At 42.6% G+C, this 18,199-nt stretch overlaps 1 protein-coding gene across 3 annotated transcripts in view; it reads left to right on the forward strand.

The window, feature by feature from the left end:
• LOC138261913 (ATP-binding cassette sub-family B member 5-like) overlaps positions 1-18,199 on the forward strand; it is a 987,125-nt gene that overhangs the window by 442,004 nt on the left and 526,922 nt on the right. For all 3 annotated transcript variants that reach the window (XM_069211477.1, XM_069211478.1, XM_069211476.1), the window contains one exon: positions 6,336-6,396. In XM_069211477.1, coding sequence (XP_069067578.1) covers positions 6,336-6,396 — 61 coding nt within the window. The remainder of the gene's footprint in view (positions 1-6,335; positions 6,397-18,199) is intronic.

The raw sequence follows: 18,199 nt of genomic DNA on the forward strand, positions 1-18,199 counted from the left end.
CTGGATGGCTCAGTGAGTGGGGAGAACTACATTGCCCTGTTTGGGGGAATTTGGCTGCAGGCAAACTACCGGCACCCAGTGGGGCCGTTCTTGTTCAAACTGCTTCATAAGCGCAGGCGGCTTCACACAGCGCGGGTTCATTTGCAGGCAGTTTCCCTGCCTGCATTTTCTTTCCCTGCATTCTGGTGGCCCTGACTGGGGTAGGACTATGTCCCCCAGCTTTCCCTGCATCCAGGAGGGGCCGGACTTGTTCAAACATGCTCATAAGCTCCTGCGGCTTCCTGGGCCTCGGAAAACCTTGCCCAACTTCTCCCATCCTTGCTCGGAAGGGGCTAGGCTGGTCCACCCCCAATGAATGTTGATGTAAATGGTGCTGGTGAGTCTCTTGGCAAGTTTGTTTAGTTATCCTGGCTTCAGTTACCTGTGCTTCTTCAGTTGGGACACTGAGCAAAAGAAAGTTGATTGCGGACAAAGATAGTGCCAGTACAAAGCCTCAATCAGCCACTACTCTTGACTCACTTTTAGCTTGCGCAGTAGGTGTAATCTGCAAGGAAATAGACCTGGCAGAGAGGCTCTTGTCCCCAGACCTTGGAGATGGGCTAAGCAATCCTTCATTGAGTCCGAAGCCCCACACCCTGATGTTCCTGATGTGCACTCTTTTAACTGCAACAGCTCGGTTCCTGTTGTAGAACTAGACCAAGTCCCTTGTTGTCTTCAAGCAGCTTGCCAAGCAACACTGTCCATATGAACAATAGTCTTTGCAGTCCCTCAGCTAGAAAGAAGAGGAAAAAGAAACAAGGGACCGTCCATGGGCCAGCTTTGAGATATAGGTCTGCAATTCATTTTACTGACAATGCTTGTAATTTGGCAGGATCTTTTTCACTGCTTCCAGAGTTGACATCTTCCACTGCAATCCAGGAAAATAGTCAGACACTGAATTTTGATTGGGAATGCGGTGGGGAGGATACACTCCTTAGATCCAAGATAGAGGATTCTATCATCCTAATTCAGTGACCTTCTGGCACAACCATTACCTGCCCAGCCCCCGGCTCAGCCTCCTGTTACTAACTGGGTCAGTCCTAACAACATAAGTTGTACCACTGACCCTAGGTCTTTACCGCCTAATTGCATTTCCTCCTCTATTAACAGCCAGACCCCTCCTCACTGCGGGTAGGAAATTCAAAAACTTTGAGAAGTGGGTTAGGTGGAAAAGGTCAGCAAGGACAAGGAGGGCCTACTACCCCTGTATCTTTTGTGCGCCTAGAGAGACCATTTTACAGCAACCTCTCTGCCGTATTCATTCCTGTTTGAATCGTCCCCCCGATTGCTGCCCTTATGTGGCGATCTTCATTGGAGTGCCGCCTCTTTCTTTCATGGGGGAGGAATCGTCTCTACAGCTCAAAAATAAAGCAAGCCACTGGCTGACCTGGTGCACTGACTTTTCCAATTCTGAGTATAGTGTTTTAATTGTGAGGAGGGTTGGATGGATTGGTCCTTCAACAGAGCATGTAGAAGGGGACTGTGTTGTCATAAACTGCAAACATCAGGGTTTGGCCCAACACCTAATCCAATCTGTACCTAGGGTCAGTAAGTTGAGAATAGCTGTCAACATTGTTCCCCTAGGCTTCTTCTATAAACTCTTCCAACCAGACAGCTGGGTGGAAGTGGGTTTTTCTCAGCTCGGTACGGTGTACTTGGGGATTTTTCTGTCTGCACTTCAAATAGAGCTTGGACAGCAACGATTGATGCTCTCTTTCCCTGAAAGACAACAGGACCTCGGCCACTAAAGGGGCTATGGAAGTGGGTTCATGTTCTAACTCTCCACGATTCTCCGTAGTTGATGGTCCCCCGTCTCTTGGTGTGGTGCTCACAGCCCAACATCTACTGGTGAGCCCACAACCCCTGTGTCTATTCATACAAACTTTTTTTTCCGGAAATCTTTCTGGCTTTAAGAATAAACTTAACATTTGCCTGTTAAAGCAGGCTTAAGCAATGTTCCTACAGTTCCACTCTAATTGTTAGCTTTGACCGGCCTGCAGCTTCATAAGGGAAAGGCTGGCCTTCAGGGAGTCTTGCAATCTGGATTAAAATTACCTTGTTATGTACAACCAAAGCTATTGACCTTTCCTCACCTGATGTCTTGTGTGTCACTCTGCAGTTCCCCTCTGGTGATTCTTATTGGTTATTTAATGTTTACTGTACATATTGGGGTTAGAAGAGTGATCTACTCATTACTCACTCGATTAATGCCTACCTGATGTCTCTCCCTGCTGGCTACTTTAAAATTGTGGTGCGTGATTTCAGTTGAAATTTTGAGCCCCTTGCCATTTCCTTTGACACCTTGAGTGGTGAGGAGGGTGAAGCATGGGCAGTTCTTGTGCTTTCTTTACTGCCCATTAAGTAGTGGTCAGCTGCTGCCCCACAGTAAAACGCCTTTACTTTGAATAATGGCCTGCAAGTTTGTAATGGGAGAGCGTTATCTGATAAGGAGGGAAGACACACTTTTAATCGTCAGGGCAGTACTAGTATTCTAGATTATATCTTGCTGGATCTTGCTGGATTCAGACTTTAGCCTTTATTGATTGACATGCTGTTGAGACCCAAACAGTTAGCCACCAAATTTACTTTAATTTCACCATGAGACTGCTGGCTTCTACTATCTCAAGTTTCCCTACTGAACCGTTTGATAGAAGGCTCACACCCATCCGCAATTGTTGTAGGCTAAAATGGAGCTTTGTTGTTGACTCCCCATCAATTTGGAATCAGATTTACAAGGTTGTCGTTTCTGGCCTTGAGGCTGTGCAGACTGTAGGAGCAAACCTTCTAGACTGTGACTCCCTGGCAAAAATTAATTTCATCCACAATTCTGTGTTTTCTTCCCTTAGGAACCTGTTCCTGGCTGAGTCTAGGTCCCTCCCTAAGAGGGCAAAGTGGCATCTTAGTACAGTAAATAATGTAGAACTGCAAGGCATACCCTTACTCATGCAATTAAAGATGTGAACAGGACCCTAATTCAAGAAGCCAGGTCTTATTTAAAGCTTCTGTATTAAGTGCAAAAAGAGTTTAGGAATCGGCTAAATGGGAGGCCATGTTATCAGCCATCATAGGCGAAAATCATTGCTCCTTTTGGCATATTTTGACTAATAGGGGTCGCATGCTGCTACTCCAATGGATAGCAATATCTCTGCACCTGCTTGGGTCAATCACTTTTCTAAGCTGTGCACGCATGATGCGGGCATGGCCCACTCTGAGTGTGAAACAGTTGGGAAACCTGGTTCTGGAAGGGATAGCTGTACAACTGATGCCTATCCAGATGTTGTGGTTGTGGTTTGCATCAAATGTGTGAGATGAGTTATCGGTCCCTACTGGGTGCTGTTCTACAGCCGGTACCCCCTCGGAAGGCTATATGCCCAGGCAGGATGAGGACCATTTCCTTAAGTGAAATTAGTAAAGCTGTTGATTGGATTACCCTAATAAAGTCCCTGGCCTGAATAAGGTTACAGGCGACTCTTTTAAGACGGACAAGGGCTTCTGGTGGCCCTATTTTGCCTTGTATTTTAATGCCTTACTGTGTGGGTCCTCCAAGCCCCCGTCATGGGCGGGGGCAGAGATAATCCTGATTTTCAAAAAGGGCTTAAGGTCCCCTCCCTCCAACTGCCAGTCCATCAGCCTGATTGACAACTCCCAGAAACATTTTAGTCAGATTATGTTGGATAGATTGCAAGAATGGATGGAAGGTGTAGGTCTGTTGACTTCCTTGCAAGCCAGATTCAGTGACAGGACCAGTACAATTGATTAGGTGTTTTACCTTCAAACAATTTTCTGGAAATATGTTACTCTTGGGGGAGGATGCCTATAAGTAGATTTTGTGGACCTTCAGTCTGCTTTTGACCTCATACCAGGGGAGACCCTGTGGAAGGTCATGGCAAACGTGGATGTACCTAAATACCTTGGTGATGTTATCATTAGGCTTTACTCTAATAATTCTGCTTAGGTCAGATGTGGTCCCCAGGGTAAATTGACAGCCCCCACTAAGTCACTTGGGGTGAAAGGCAAGGGTGTCTGCTAGTCCCGCCCTTTTTCTTTTATTATATTAATGATCTGGGGCCCAGCTTGGGTTGTGCAGTAATGATGCTCTGAGTGTCACTAACAGGAAGGCTCCGGTGTTCCTCTTAGCAGACAACACCCTATTAGTCACGAAATCCCCAGGGATCCAAAAGCTTCTAAACCAGTTTGGCATCTTCTGCAAGCAGAGCCGATCCCACCTGTTTCTTAATGGTGTCCCATAGGGGAGACTTCACATGTTTGATTATTTAGGGGTCACTCTTATAGAGCAGTTTAACTCGACTGTACAGTTAGTCTGTCCCCAAGTTATAGAATCTGTCGACCACGTTGTAAATTTCTGTCCATTCTATCACGGGCACAGGAGGAAGTGGATTATGTTGCAATTTGGGGACTAGGGATTACAGATCGAGAATTAGGGTTATGAGGACCAATTACAATTGTATTTGATGTCTCCAGGTTTCTTGCTAAACAAGTGAAGGACCAAACTACAAAAATCTAGCCCCCTGAAGGATGCTGGCACAAGACAGTTTTTGTCTCTAGAACTAGGAATTTAATGTAATTGTTTACTTATCCAGCCTTTTAACGTAAATGACTGAATCTATTTTTTTTATGCTGGTATCAAAGGAATTTTCTATAAATTCATTTATGCACTTTTCACTTTTCCAGCTGCTCTAGGTACATGACTGAATGTATTTTCTTATGGTGCTACTGAATACAGTTTATATAAATTTATTTATTCTGTTCAACTGTTTTTTAACTGGCTTTATTGTATTTGATATATTTTTAATATGCTTTTATGGCAGTTATGCCAATTAAAGCTTTATGAAGATAATTATCGGATGCTTAGTTTGCTCTTGTGGACCTATGCTGGACACCCTTAATATATTTTTCAGTTTTCCCAATGCTGCACCTCAGGCGATGAAAGGTGGAACAATTTGCTCAATATCACAAGATGAGTGTGCTCGTGGAACCAAGACTGGAGATCAGATCATCTGAAGTTGATTTCCAAAGTGATGGTGCAATCTTTTGCGTGGGGTGGCGGGGAGTTTAACATAGTGCAAACCTGGCCCACAGTTACACGAATTTTTCACAATAGACACAGACTAAGTTACCGTGGGTAATCGGCAGAAGCCACAATTTGTTTTGTCAGTTTAACATCCCGTACGCCCTGCCCACTGAGGTGCATATGTAAATCTTTTGATAATACTGACATTGAATGCTGAAAATGGCAAACAATTATTACTTTTAACCTACCTCATAGAAACACACAGGAAAGCAAAGGAATTGAAATTGCAAGAAAAAAGCTGAAATGTAATAAGAAAAAGTTAAGAAGTGTTAAATACCTTGCTGCCATTTAAAAAGCTAATACAAAATTAACGAATGTATCTGCAAGTTTGGCTTAACCTCTGGTTTGTGATTGTGCGCGTTCAGTGCTTAAAACAGAATAACATCCTTTGTCTAGTTCGCTGAACAAACCTTCATTACAGTTGTTTTTGTCTAGAGAGACTTCTAAATTGTATTGGTTTTCGCGTCAACACAGAAATCAACAAATGAAAATTGTGGAGGGGATGGAGGAAAGCTCTTCCACAAATGCCCATTTAGGTGTTTTTATCCTTGTCTTGTTTCTGCTGCACAATGAGGGGGACATCTAACTGACACATTCGGCAGCTTGCTGTTGCCTCTTCTTATCAAGTTATAAAAGAACATGTGTGCATTTTGTGACTATCTAAGACACTCCAACACCATTAGAGAGGTGCGTGCCCCTGAAAGTTCATTCCATTGTAAGCCTGGTACTTTATGCATGTTGTTGAGCCTTATCCAGGGAACCTTACTGCTGCTTGCTCCGGCAGCTGGATAAACAATCAGAATATACTATTCATGACTGAGTGGAGGGTAGGTACTTTTTTGTGGAAGCACACAACTTCTGCGCAGTCAAAACATGAACTCCAATCTCCCAATATGTGGGCGGAGACAAAGCCCCTCTTTGTGATTCTTTCTCACATAGTTATCTGGCAACAGCTGCACTGTCAAGGCAGACCAAAAAATAAACATCAAGCATCTCAATCAGCTGATTGGCTTGTTGACTCGATTATGTTAAGGCTAGTTATTTTTCCTATAGCCTTGTTTGTGAATATATTTATTTCAAATGTTTTTGTACCCTCACGTCCTTTCTGAAGTACTGAAGTGTGACTTATAATTTGAACATTGACTTGATAGCTAAAGCAAGATAAGAGGTTTTGTGACTGCTGTACGCTTTTGCCCCCTTTTAGGGAAAAGAAAGAAAAAAAGAAAAAGAAAGAAAAAACTCCTGCGATTGGTCCTCTCCAAATTGTAAGTCATGTATCATGGCACTTTATTTCTTCAGTTACCCTATGTGGAACTTTCTAACAAAGTTGTAATGTTACACTGCACATTTATGTACACATTTCAAATGTAAGAGTTCCCTATAATTTAGAAATGTAGTAAAAATATCAAACAATAATATTATGACCTATATATTCCACAAACATACATGAAATCATCAATAACAATAAAGAAGCATTCAGTAGGGCTCCCCTTTGAAAGGTGTTAGCTGGCCTTTTTGCCAAAGATGAACAGCATCAGCAAAGAAAAAAAAAATGGCTGGCACCAGTGTGATGCTATATGCACGCCTGTGTCCACTATACAAGCACAGCCTGGGCAACTATCAATATCTGGATTATTTTGTACTTTTGTACTTTTTTTTAACTTACTGTTCCAAAATGATGGATGCATATCTTCGAGTGATACGTATAATAAGTACACGAAATTGAAGGCGTACCGTGGTAGCAAATCATATCTCCTGGGCCCTAAAAAAACAGCAATAGGCAAGCGTGGTGACAGGCAAGCACCTCAATGCTGCTGAGCAGCAGGGAACAAAAATGGAGCATGGAGGGTGCCAAGCTACCCAACGCCAAGCAGGAAGGAGTGGTAGAAAAGCAGAGGAACTGGGAAGTAAGAACATCTAAAATAAATATTTAGTTAAAGCAGAGCAACATGGTATTTGGGGCAAGCAACAGATGAGTGGAGGAGGTGAGAGCAACCCAGAAAACATAGAGGCGGAACCCTAGGGAGGAAGCAAGAAACACACATACTCCCTTGGAATGATGAAAGTAAAAGAAAAAAGTAGTTTGCTGAATGTAGGCAGTGGAAGGAGAAACTCATTCCCCAAAGAATATGATGGAGTTAAATGATTCTTATGTATGTAGTTTAAGACAAAGCTGCAGATTCAAGATTTTTTGGAAGAGAATCCTAGCCAACATTTGTGGCATGTTTTATCCCAGTGTGCTCTTTCCGGATTGAATTGTATTTATTTTATCAAGCTCATCAGTATTAGGGAGCTCAATATATCAAATGTCTTATTGATATTGGGACCAGAGAATTACCTAAGGGTACCCTCCAAAGGAGCTTTATTTCCTGGGTGCCTGGTAAGTTTAAAAAGAAAGTGTTTGATGTGATAGGAACTACAATTGTTACTGCATCGAACAGTCAACATGTTTAAACCATGTAAATGTGACCCAGAGGCTCTGACTTTCATCAGGGCTTATTGGTCACTGATCCAATGCTGTGCAGGCAAAATGCATCAATATATAGAAGTATTCTCAGTAACTGTGTCCTAGGTTATTTCTCTAGATGTTTACATTTTTCACCTCATTTGATGCACAGAAGGTTGCTAGATGTGCAGGATGCTAATTACTCTTTTAAAATGTGTGACTACAGGGATTACCCCATCAAAAACTATAACAAATTCTCCCATCCCAATATTAATACGCTCCAAGTTATATAAGAGCTCTTAAATCCTGCCGAGCCCAGATAGATGACACAGAGTTATGGAAATAATTTAGAATGGGAGCATATATTAACGGGGATTTCCTCTCTCTTTTACATCCGTGAACACAAATGAAGGATAAACTCCGCCAATCAAAACATTGTGAGACCAAACCCTTACTGGGTGGGACAAACAACGGAAAGCCAATAAATCATCAACAGGGAAAGTGAGATAAGTTAATCCATTCAGTCATGAGTAAGGGGCTGATCCAAAGTGGTGTCTTTTATCATTCACAATAGGTATTTGACAGCAGAAAGCTAAAACTGTCAGCAGATGAAACCTATAAATGTGCAATGTAGCATTCATAACCTCAGAGGCAGTCGTTCTATTGCCGAGCAGTCCTAATCCTGTCTACCCCAGGTGCCTGTTTGGGCAGACACATTACTCTCAGGATCGTTGGACTCACCTTCTCTCTATCTGAGACTGAGAGTGGGTTCAAAAGAAACTTAATATGCTATAGTCTTGTATCAGCAAGAGTTGATACAAGACTATAGGACTACCTTGTTTTTCAATAGGCTTTAGCTTAGTTGATTTGTGCAAGGCCTAGCCTAACATATCTTTCTCTGTCAGGCTAGAGCACTGAACCTTTCAAGTTTAAGTTTTCTTGGGCCATTCTATTGAGGGTGTAGCCAGTGTAGTCAATGCCTGTCTGAAGGTCTGTAAAAGCCAGTGCTAAAGATCCCTTCTTACACACTGTTTATTTGTCCTTCAACAATCGTAAGAAGCAACCATGTTGTGGGATCTCAGGATTCTCTTTGAATGGTCCTTTAAATTGGGCCTTGTCATCCCTCTCATTGCAGCAGTTTGCGTTGTAAAATCTACAAATCATTTTGGAGTATACATTATTAAACATGTATAAATGGATGTAGTAGGCATGGTCTATTATGGATGGGTACTACAGTGTCTTGTGTCCATATTTTAGGGACATTCTAACTTTTCAGTAAGGCATTAGAAGCATATTACATGACAAGGACTGAAAGTGGAGGATAATATTTGGCATATCAGTAGGGTCTGAAACCTTACATTGCTTATACACTGCCAGCACTCTACTCATCATTTCTTGAAGGCTAAATTGTTGGAATGAAGATTTGCCACCCTTGTCAAACTTTTTCTGCCCATTACCCACTTTATCTGTTCTTTAGGGAATGGGATATAATCCTGCAAAGTGTGATTTGCAGGTGTTTTTGCAGGCGAGACAGACACGGATGGCCCATGTTAGAGGCAGGCACTTTCTTAGAGAAAACTCTGGCTCCTAGCTGACAACCCTAAATATGGCACATTTGTAATCACCACCTAGCAGAAGTTATATGTCCATTAACATGATGATGTAAACCCTGAATTACATCATCTATCATTGAAATTCCTACCCCACCACAATATAACAAAGAGGCTATTTTACCCATCCTAGACTGTTACAATTCATCTAAAAACTCAGCCAGTATACTTGGTACTTCTGATGAGCCATCTGGCATAACTGTGCAATTAATATATTGATAATATTGAGTTTCCGGCAGGTACTTGACAGTCCACTAAAGCAGCCTGTGATTGGAGCATATCTTTCCACCATTTCAAATGATGCTCTAAGTATTTGAAATCCACATTGAAGCGCTGAGTATTTGAAATGCACATCACCAGCCCTATTTGGATGGACATGTTTTTGCAGACCTGTTGAAAAATGCACACCACTCATAGAGAATTTGAGTAGTGCACAATTTTCTTGTAAGAGACGAACATCAACATCTTCCATAGATTTCTCTCATCGTTGATCCTCTAGACTTGACTTGATCCCTACTATGTTTGAAAATACATTTAAAAAAATGGAAAATGTGTGATGGGGTTCTGTGTCCAGTTGGCTGTCCACAGGAGGTTGGCCGTGCATGGCAGGGTGCTGGCCACTCATGGGGGTGTTGGGAGCAGGGAAAGGCTGCAAGCCAAGATCTATATCCACCTTTCTGCTGGGAACCTTCAAAAGGTGTTCTCAGTGAGAGATTTGGTTGAAAAACCATAGATAGTCATCTAAAAAAAAGGTTAAAGCAATGTTACAGTTGGTTATAATAATAAGATGTTAATAATAATAAAACAAATCTTTAAAATTGTCCGTGTTGTGTAGTGTGTAGAATTCTGTAAAGGCCAAAACCCTATTGGTGCGATGTCACAGTGATTGTATGATATGATCAGTAATGTCATCAATAGTGCCATTTGGGATGTCATTGGTGATATCATCAATGTTCTAATTTAACATGTTATAAGTGATGTAATATGTTAGGTCATTGTAGTGCATGGTGGGAGTGCAAGTTATAGTTAGCTCAGTAAGCTATAACTGGTGAATTTCAGTGTTTTTAAACAATAGTTTGTATATTATTACTATAACTATAAAACGTATTGCCATACCCAAACACACAAAGACACATACACAAACATACACACACCATCACAAGGGAATTTAAGGATACTCGGGGTCAAGCCAGTGGCGTAGCGTGGGTTGTCAGCACCCGGGGCAAGGCAAGTAATTTGCGCCCCCTAACCCGTGGATTTTAGCACTCGCGAGTGCGAGCGCGCCCCCCCCCCCAGATGTTGCGCCCGGTGCGGCCGGCCCCCCCTGCACCCCCCACGCTACGCCACTGGGTCAAGCTGACCCTAGGGAAAGCTCAAATTACATCTGATAGAGCCTAGGCGGAATCTGGCAATGAGCGTCCTTTCCCACACATTTTTGACTAACAATAAATATGGATCTGGCACAGGATGCATCTTAATTATGACAAACTGCAGCACAGTTGGTTTCTTCAATTCAGTGACTTCCCTTTCCCCATCGCAAGTTTGTTAAATTACATCTTGACCAACCTCTTGTTATCTTGACTTAATAACTGCGGGGAAGAAAATAATCTCTAGACGACCCAAAAAAGAGGCACTGTTTTTAATGTTACTTAAGCAGGAAGTAGCCTGTCCTAAATCACACGCCAAGCAATCGAGAATCACTTCCCTGTTTTAAGGAAGCATTTTAATTCGTCCAACTAGAGATCCACAAAAGTAGCGGGGCAGTCTTAATGCTATCCTCTACATAACCCAGATCCAGCTCCTCATGCAGGCATGACCCAGGGCTATTGGGACCAATGCCTAGCAGCCTTCTGCAAAAATGACCCTTTTCTTTTTGGGGCAACAAACTACTACGATAAGCCCCAGATCCAGGCCCCATGCAATAGCACAGAAAGGCATTTACGCCTGTATACCTCAAGTAGGGGTACAAAAGGGTTGTTCCCAACCCTGGAGGAAAACTCAAAGGTAGCACCAACTGCAGCATTCAAACAGGAGCAGCGTCTTGAAATAAAGAGGACCCAGTGACCTTTATCATCAAAGGTCACACCAAGAAAGGGGAATTCATGGACACGGCTAATAACTTGACCAATAATTGATACACAGCCCAATTTACTCTGCAGCTTCCCGCAAACCTTATAATGAGTTTTAGCAATATTGACTTCCTCATCTAAACCAGTCATAAACTCCACAAAGCCGTTCACTGTGATTCGTAAGCCATTCATGATGTGTGCCAATAGCACCGCATCATCGGCATAGACCAAACACTGCACAATCTTCCCATTTATTTTTGGAACATCCTTACATCTTTCCATAAGGAAGTCATGCAGACCATTTATATAAATAACAAATAGCATTAGGGCAAGAATACATGTTATACCTTCACATGTATCCAAATTTGGCGCAATAGATAATAAAAACACATTTTAACTCTAGGAAGGATACTTTGTTATAGGGAGCAAGAAACTGCTTAATCTTGTGTACCACAAGGAATTCTGAACTGAACAGAAACTGAGGCACAAATGTCAGGAAACGTCCAGTCAAATAGCTGATTTCAGTGAAGAAATCAAGGACCAGATTGCAAAAAAGCCTTTTTATTATTTGTGAAACCCAGATTGGACTTCAATTACCATTTGCAACCACATACCGAATCAGTATTTGGAAGGGGCATGTTTAGGGTGCCCCTTCTAAATAGTGATGCGCATTGGGATGTGTTAATGTTTTGTGACTGAAACTGAATACACAAATGTAGTGGTAACTGATTGGCAAATGAAGAGGTCCACAAGGGACCCCTTTATGAACGTTGACAAAAACATTTTAAGAGTAGGCAGCCATTGGTTTTATAGAACACTGCCTACTCGTAAAAAAATGTTTTCATTGTTTTTAAAAAATCAACCTTTAAAGAAAATGGGTTGCATTTCTTTTAAATGGCTTTATTTAAAACATTAAAAACGTTTACCGCCCTGGTGATGGGTAATGGCTGCAATGCATAGTGGATCACAGTTTGCAACCTACCTATTTAATATTCATGAGGTAGGTGGAATTGCGACCCGCTATGAACCTGGTTTTTAGGAACCGACCTATTAGTACTTAGGTTGGTTTTCAAAAACAGAATGGTTTATTTTAAAAGTCGATGCGCAGTTTGCGACCCATTTTACCAAATCCTGTCTTAGGTTACCTGGCCCCAAATGGCTTGATAGAACTGCATTCTCCACATATACTAGACTGGTTGTTCATGGACACAAGAAGTGTTACACATCATAATCCCAACTTCTTCAATTTAGTGGCATGTCTCTTAGGGGTTGGGAAGATAGAAATGCTGGTTTCTCTATAATTAGGTGACTACAGAATGCATGTTGATGTGATTTAAGAAAATGAACCCCTTTAGTAGTGCACCTTGCAAAGTCCTGTCACTTTTACCGCATTTAGGAAACTCAGGTATGACACATATAACTAAAAATGTACAACAAGGGGTCATTTCAGTGTATATAAATACCGACCAGGAGTGTGTTTTTGTTTTCAAAACTTTTATAGCATTTGTGAACAAGAAATTGCAATTACAAGGACAAGGAGGCGAAGATTATGCATTCTCCGCATTGCTTTATTTTAACCCCTTCGCTGCCAGGCCTTTTCCCCCTCAGGTGCTAAGCCTGTTTTTTTGGCTATTTGGGAGCAGTTCGCGCTTAGGCTCTCATAACGTTTTGTCCACATAAACTACCCACACCAAATTTGTGTCCTTTTTTTCCAACATCCTAGGGATTCTAGAGGTACCCAGATTTTGTGGGTTCCCCTGAAGGAGGCCAAGAAATTAGCCAAAATACAGAGACAATTTCGTTTTTTTCAAAAAAATGGGAAAAAAGAGCTGCAGAAGAAGGCTTGTGTTTTTTCCCCTGAAAATGGCATCAACAAATGGTTTGCGGTGCTAAAATCACCCATACTAGCATGTGAATTAGAAGGCATTTCTCAGTTACACGTCTTTTTTACACACTGTCTTACATCTGGAAGGAAAAAATGAAGAAAAAGACAATGGGCAATAACACTTGTTTTGCTATTTTGTGTTCCCCCAAGTCTCCCTATAAAAATGGTACCTCACTTGCGTGGGTAGACTTGATGCTCGCGACAGGAAACGCAACATGGACACATCACGTTTTTACATTGAAATCTGATGTGTTTTTTGCAAACTGCCTAGCTGTAGATTTTGGCCTCTAGCTCAGCCGGCACGTAGGGGAACCTAGCAAACCTGTGCATTTTTTAACACCAGACACCTAGGGGAATCCAAGAAGGGGTGACTTGAGGGGCTCTGACCAGGTTCTGTTACCCAGAATCCTTTGCAACCCTCAAAATGTGGCCCAAAAAAATACTTTTCCCTCTCATTTCAGTGACAGAAAGTTCTGGAATCTGAGTGGAGCCACAAATTTCCTTCCACCCAACGTTCCCCCAAGTCTCCCAATAAAAATGGTACCTCAATTGTGTGGGTAGGGCTAGCACCTGCGACAGGAAATGCCCCAAAACACAACGTGAACACATCACATTTTCCAAAGAAAACAGAGCTGTTTTTTTGCAAAGTGCCTAGCTGTGGATTTTGGCCTCTAGCTCAGCCGGCACCTAGGGAAACCTACCAAACCTGCACATTTTTGAAAACTAGACACCTAGGGGAATCCCCGATGGGGTGACTTGTGGGGCTCTCACCAGGTTTTGTTATCCAGAATCCTTTGCAAACTTCAAAATTTGGCAAAAAAAACACTTTCTCCTCACATTTCGGTGACAGTTCTGGAATCTGAGAGGAGCCACAAATTTCCTTCCACCCAGCGTTTCCCCAAGTCTCCTGATAAAAATGATACCTCACTTGTGTGGGTATGCGTAGTACCCGTGACAGGAAATGCCCCAAAACACTATCTGGACACATCAAAATGATCAAATACAAAACTACCTGTTTTGTTTGGGGGGGCAACCTGCCTTTTTGGTCCTGGGCTCAGCAGCCATCTAGGGAAACCTACCAAACCCAGACATTTCTGAAAACTAGACACCCGAGTTGAGTTCAGGGAGGTGTGAATTGCGTGGATCCCCCAAAGATTTCTTACCCAGAATACTCAGCAAACCTCAAATTTAGCTAAAAAACACTTTTTCCCACATTTCTGTGTGTGATTACCTCACCTGGACAAATTTCCTACTACCCAATGTTCCCCTCAGTCTCCCAGTAAAAATGATACCTCACTTGTGTAGGTGGGCCAAGTGCCTGTGACAGGAAAGAGTGAAAAACATGTTGAAATTGAAGGGGAACCAAAGCAGGTCCAAAAGGGCAGTTTGAAAAAAAAAATTTTTAGGCTGACAAGTGCAGCAGAATTTTTATCGGTATAGATGGGACAATGTTGGGTGGTAGGAATTTTGTGGATTCCTGGAGATTCCAGAAGGTTCCATCACAAAAATGTGGGAAAAATGTGTGATTTTCAGCAAAGTTGGAGGTTTGCAGGGCATTGGGGGTAAGAAAATGGTGCGGGGTGCATGTGAAGCACACCACCCTTGAATCAACCAGATGTTTAGTTTTCAGATGTGTCTGGGTCTTGTGGATTTTTCTACATGGCAGGGTCCCAAAGTCAAAAAAAGTGCAGCCCTCACCATTCCAAGTTGGACGATTTTGAGAGTTACCAAGCTCTCATGGCCAAAATGTAAAACCAAAACCAAAACCCAAAATAATCAAATGTCTTCTTGCTTGACGTGAGATAAAAAAATTTAGTGTGCGGGGGGGAGAGCTGAAAGACTGTTACCCCCTTCAGTTGGGGTGGGGGCATAACCATGCCCATACTGGTTGGTAGCCACCACCCCACTATTTTTTTTATTTTTTTTTATTCCATGACATCTAGTACACTTTCTGCCCCCCTGGGTGTGGATCGGAGGTAAATGCCCCATCTGCCCACTGGTGGGCAGAACATATTTGGCTGCATTTATTTGGAGTGGGGGTATGGCCAAACCCCCACCCTCTTACTTTGAAATAAAATCTTCCCTGGTCTCTGGTGGGCTTTCTGCCCCCTTTGGGGGCATATGGGCCTTCCATATGGCCAACAGTAATGTGCCCCCATGTGGAGCGACCCTTGCCCAAGGGCAGCCCCCCCCCCCAAACAAAACACACACTAGTGATTTCTGCACCCCTTCGGGGCAGATTGGCCTAACAAAAATAGGCTGATCTGCCCCCAAGGGGAGCAGAGATGGCCTAAATACAATTTTCCCCCCAGGGGAGCGACCCTTGCCTAGGGGTTCGATCCCCATTCATAAAAACATAAAGTAAATAAAAATATATATATATCCCTGGTGTCTAGAGGTTTCTGCCCCCAGGAGAGGCAGAAAAGGCCTGAAAATTATTTGCCCCCCTGGGGAGCGGCCCTTACCCAAGGGGCCGCTCCCCTTATACGTAAGTATAAGATAAAAAAAAAATCCCTGGTGTCTAGTGGTTTCTGCCCTCCTTGGGGGCAGAAATGGCTTAGAAACAATTTGGCCCCCCAGAGAGCGACCCTTGCTGAAGGGGTCGCTCCCTAAACATAAAAGAAAAAAAAAAAATCCCTGGTGTGTAGGGGTTTTCTGACCAGACCCCCCGGAGGCAGATAGGCCTAATTATATTTCTTCATGAAAGTGGTATTAAAAATACAGGCAAGCTCTCCGACCCTGCCCATTAGGTTGGATTTGAATCTCCACTCTATTTCGCATATTGCTGCCTTTAGACCATTGATGCACTGGATCAGGGTATAGTCCTTGGACATTTTTGGCCCATATAGAGCTGGGCTTAGTGCCCTCATGAGCACTCAAGCTTTAAAGAAAGTTAGGTGGTGCAATCACATCAGAAAAACCTGTTTGAATCTTGGGCTGGGAGATTATTGGACAGATCCTTTCCATCTTCCAAAAAATGCTGCGCAGGTTGTGAAAGTTGCATATTGGGTGAGTGTACAAATGAAAAAATTAGCAGAGGTCCCCTCGCTTAGTTTAACCGATAGCTTTTTTATCTTTGAAATGTCACTATGAATTTGAGCATTTTATGGACTTGATTGTATCTCCCTTAGCATGTGCACTTTACATTAGATTTAGGTTAGGAACATTACCACTTTGCTCTTTTACTTGTAAATGTACTAATTCTGTTACTGACAACGATTTATGTCCCATGGGATGCGGAGTTGTTGAACACATAGACCACAGTTTATGCCGTTGCCCTGCTTATTCTAAGCAGAGGGCACGTTGGCTTATACCACTCTGCAGATCCATGGGTTTTAGGAGTGGGATACTAGCCCTTAGGATTTTTAAATCAAACGCTTACGGCAATATGGCATGTTCATTGGCAACATTCCTGGAGGCAATCTGGCCAACCTTGCTGAAGGGGTCGCTCCCTAAACATAAAAGAAAAAAAAAAAAATCCCTGGTGTCTAGGGGGTTTTCTGCCACCCCTGGGGGCAGATCGGCCTAATTATATTATGCCGATCTGCTCCCCGGGGGGGCAGAAATGGCCTAAAAATTATTTGCCCCCCCCCGGGGAGTGGCCCCTGCTCAAGGGGCCGCTCCCCTTATGTTTATTTCAACAACAAAAAAAGATCCTTGGTGTCTAGTGGGCATTTCTGCTGCCCGATCGCATCGTGATCGGGCAGCAGAAATGCTTGCAGAGATATGAAAGGAAAGGAAAGGCCTTTCCTTTCCTTTCATGTCTCTGCTGGCCCTGTCCTCCCGAGCGGAAGAGAAATGCTGAGCATTTCTCTTCCGCAATAGAAGGTGACCTCTGATGAGGTCTGCACGCTTTTGCGTGCTGACATCAGGCGTCACTGGGGAGGGGTCGGGGTGGAAGGAGAACGGGAAGCGATTCCCCTTCCAGCCCTGACCTGGGCCCTCGGGGGGGAGCGTAACCATTACGTCCGTGGCGGTAAAGGGGTTAACAGGAACCATATCAACAAAAGACAGTAACCATAAAGTTGTATAGGAAAAAAATACAAATCCCAGAGTTCCAACTTGAAGTACATATTTCATAGTAGAATGTCCAATAACCAGACAGCACTCATGAAGCCGTAAGCAAGGTAAACAATATTAACTTTGTCTCTTCTGCTGTGAGAAATTCCTTTGGGGTAGTCAAATTCATGGTTTTATTCTTGCTTTTGATCTGAAACTGAAGTTAAGAAACTAAGGGCCATATGTACTAACACTTTTTCCCATAGACATAGAATGGGGAAAAACCTTTGCTACATCTGGTCCTAAATATCTGTATTAAAACATGGGAGGGTTCAAATGCATTTACACATAAGTGATAGCATTTAAGGAATAGATCATCATCATAAACAAAGTATTAACTGTTCTTTTACACAGCTGTCAGGTGGGATAAACATTGCATCCGTTTCCTTAATAGAACTGAAAATTCTTGTTCGCGAAATGCTGGAAAATATTTGATTCTGTGTCAGGACCGGAGGCTTCTGTTATGAGGAATTCCTTTGGGTTTGTCAAATTCATGGTTATATTCTTGCTTTTGATCTGAAACTGAAGTAAAGAAACTAAACGTCAGTACTAAAAAATTGGATTGTTCGAATGCAATTTACACAAACGTGATTTTTAAGGAATACATCACCATCATAAACAAGATATTAACTGTTCTTTTATACAACTGTCAGGTGGAATAATCTTTGCGTCCGTGTTCTTTATAGATTTGAACATTCTTGTTAACGAATGCTGTAAAATGTTTGATTCTGTGTCGGGACCGGAGGCTTCAGATTATGCAAGTTGATGGCTTATCCACCACCACAGAAAAAGGCTTCATTACTTATTTACTGTAGAACTCCTTAAGCATGGAATCGGACAACCAGTCGGCCGTGCGATTAAATTCTTCCAAGCGTGTTTGGACAGCAAAAGACTTTGAAATCATGGGTCCATTATCCTGATGAGCTCCTAAAATGAAGGTGTCTATTCCTGCTTCTGAAACCAACCGTTTGGCTCAGCAAACCAAAGTAGGGAAAGACA

Source organism: Pleurodeles waltl, chromosome 10, assembly GCF_031143425.1.
Source record: "Pleurodeles waltl isolate 20211129_DDA chromosome 10, aPleWal1.hap1.20221129, whole genome shotgun sequence".
NCBI classification, from domain to species: domain Eukaryota; kingdom Metazoa; phylum Chordata; class Amphibia; order Caudata; family Salamandridae; genus Pleurodeles; species Pleurodeles waltl.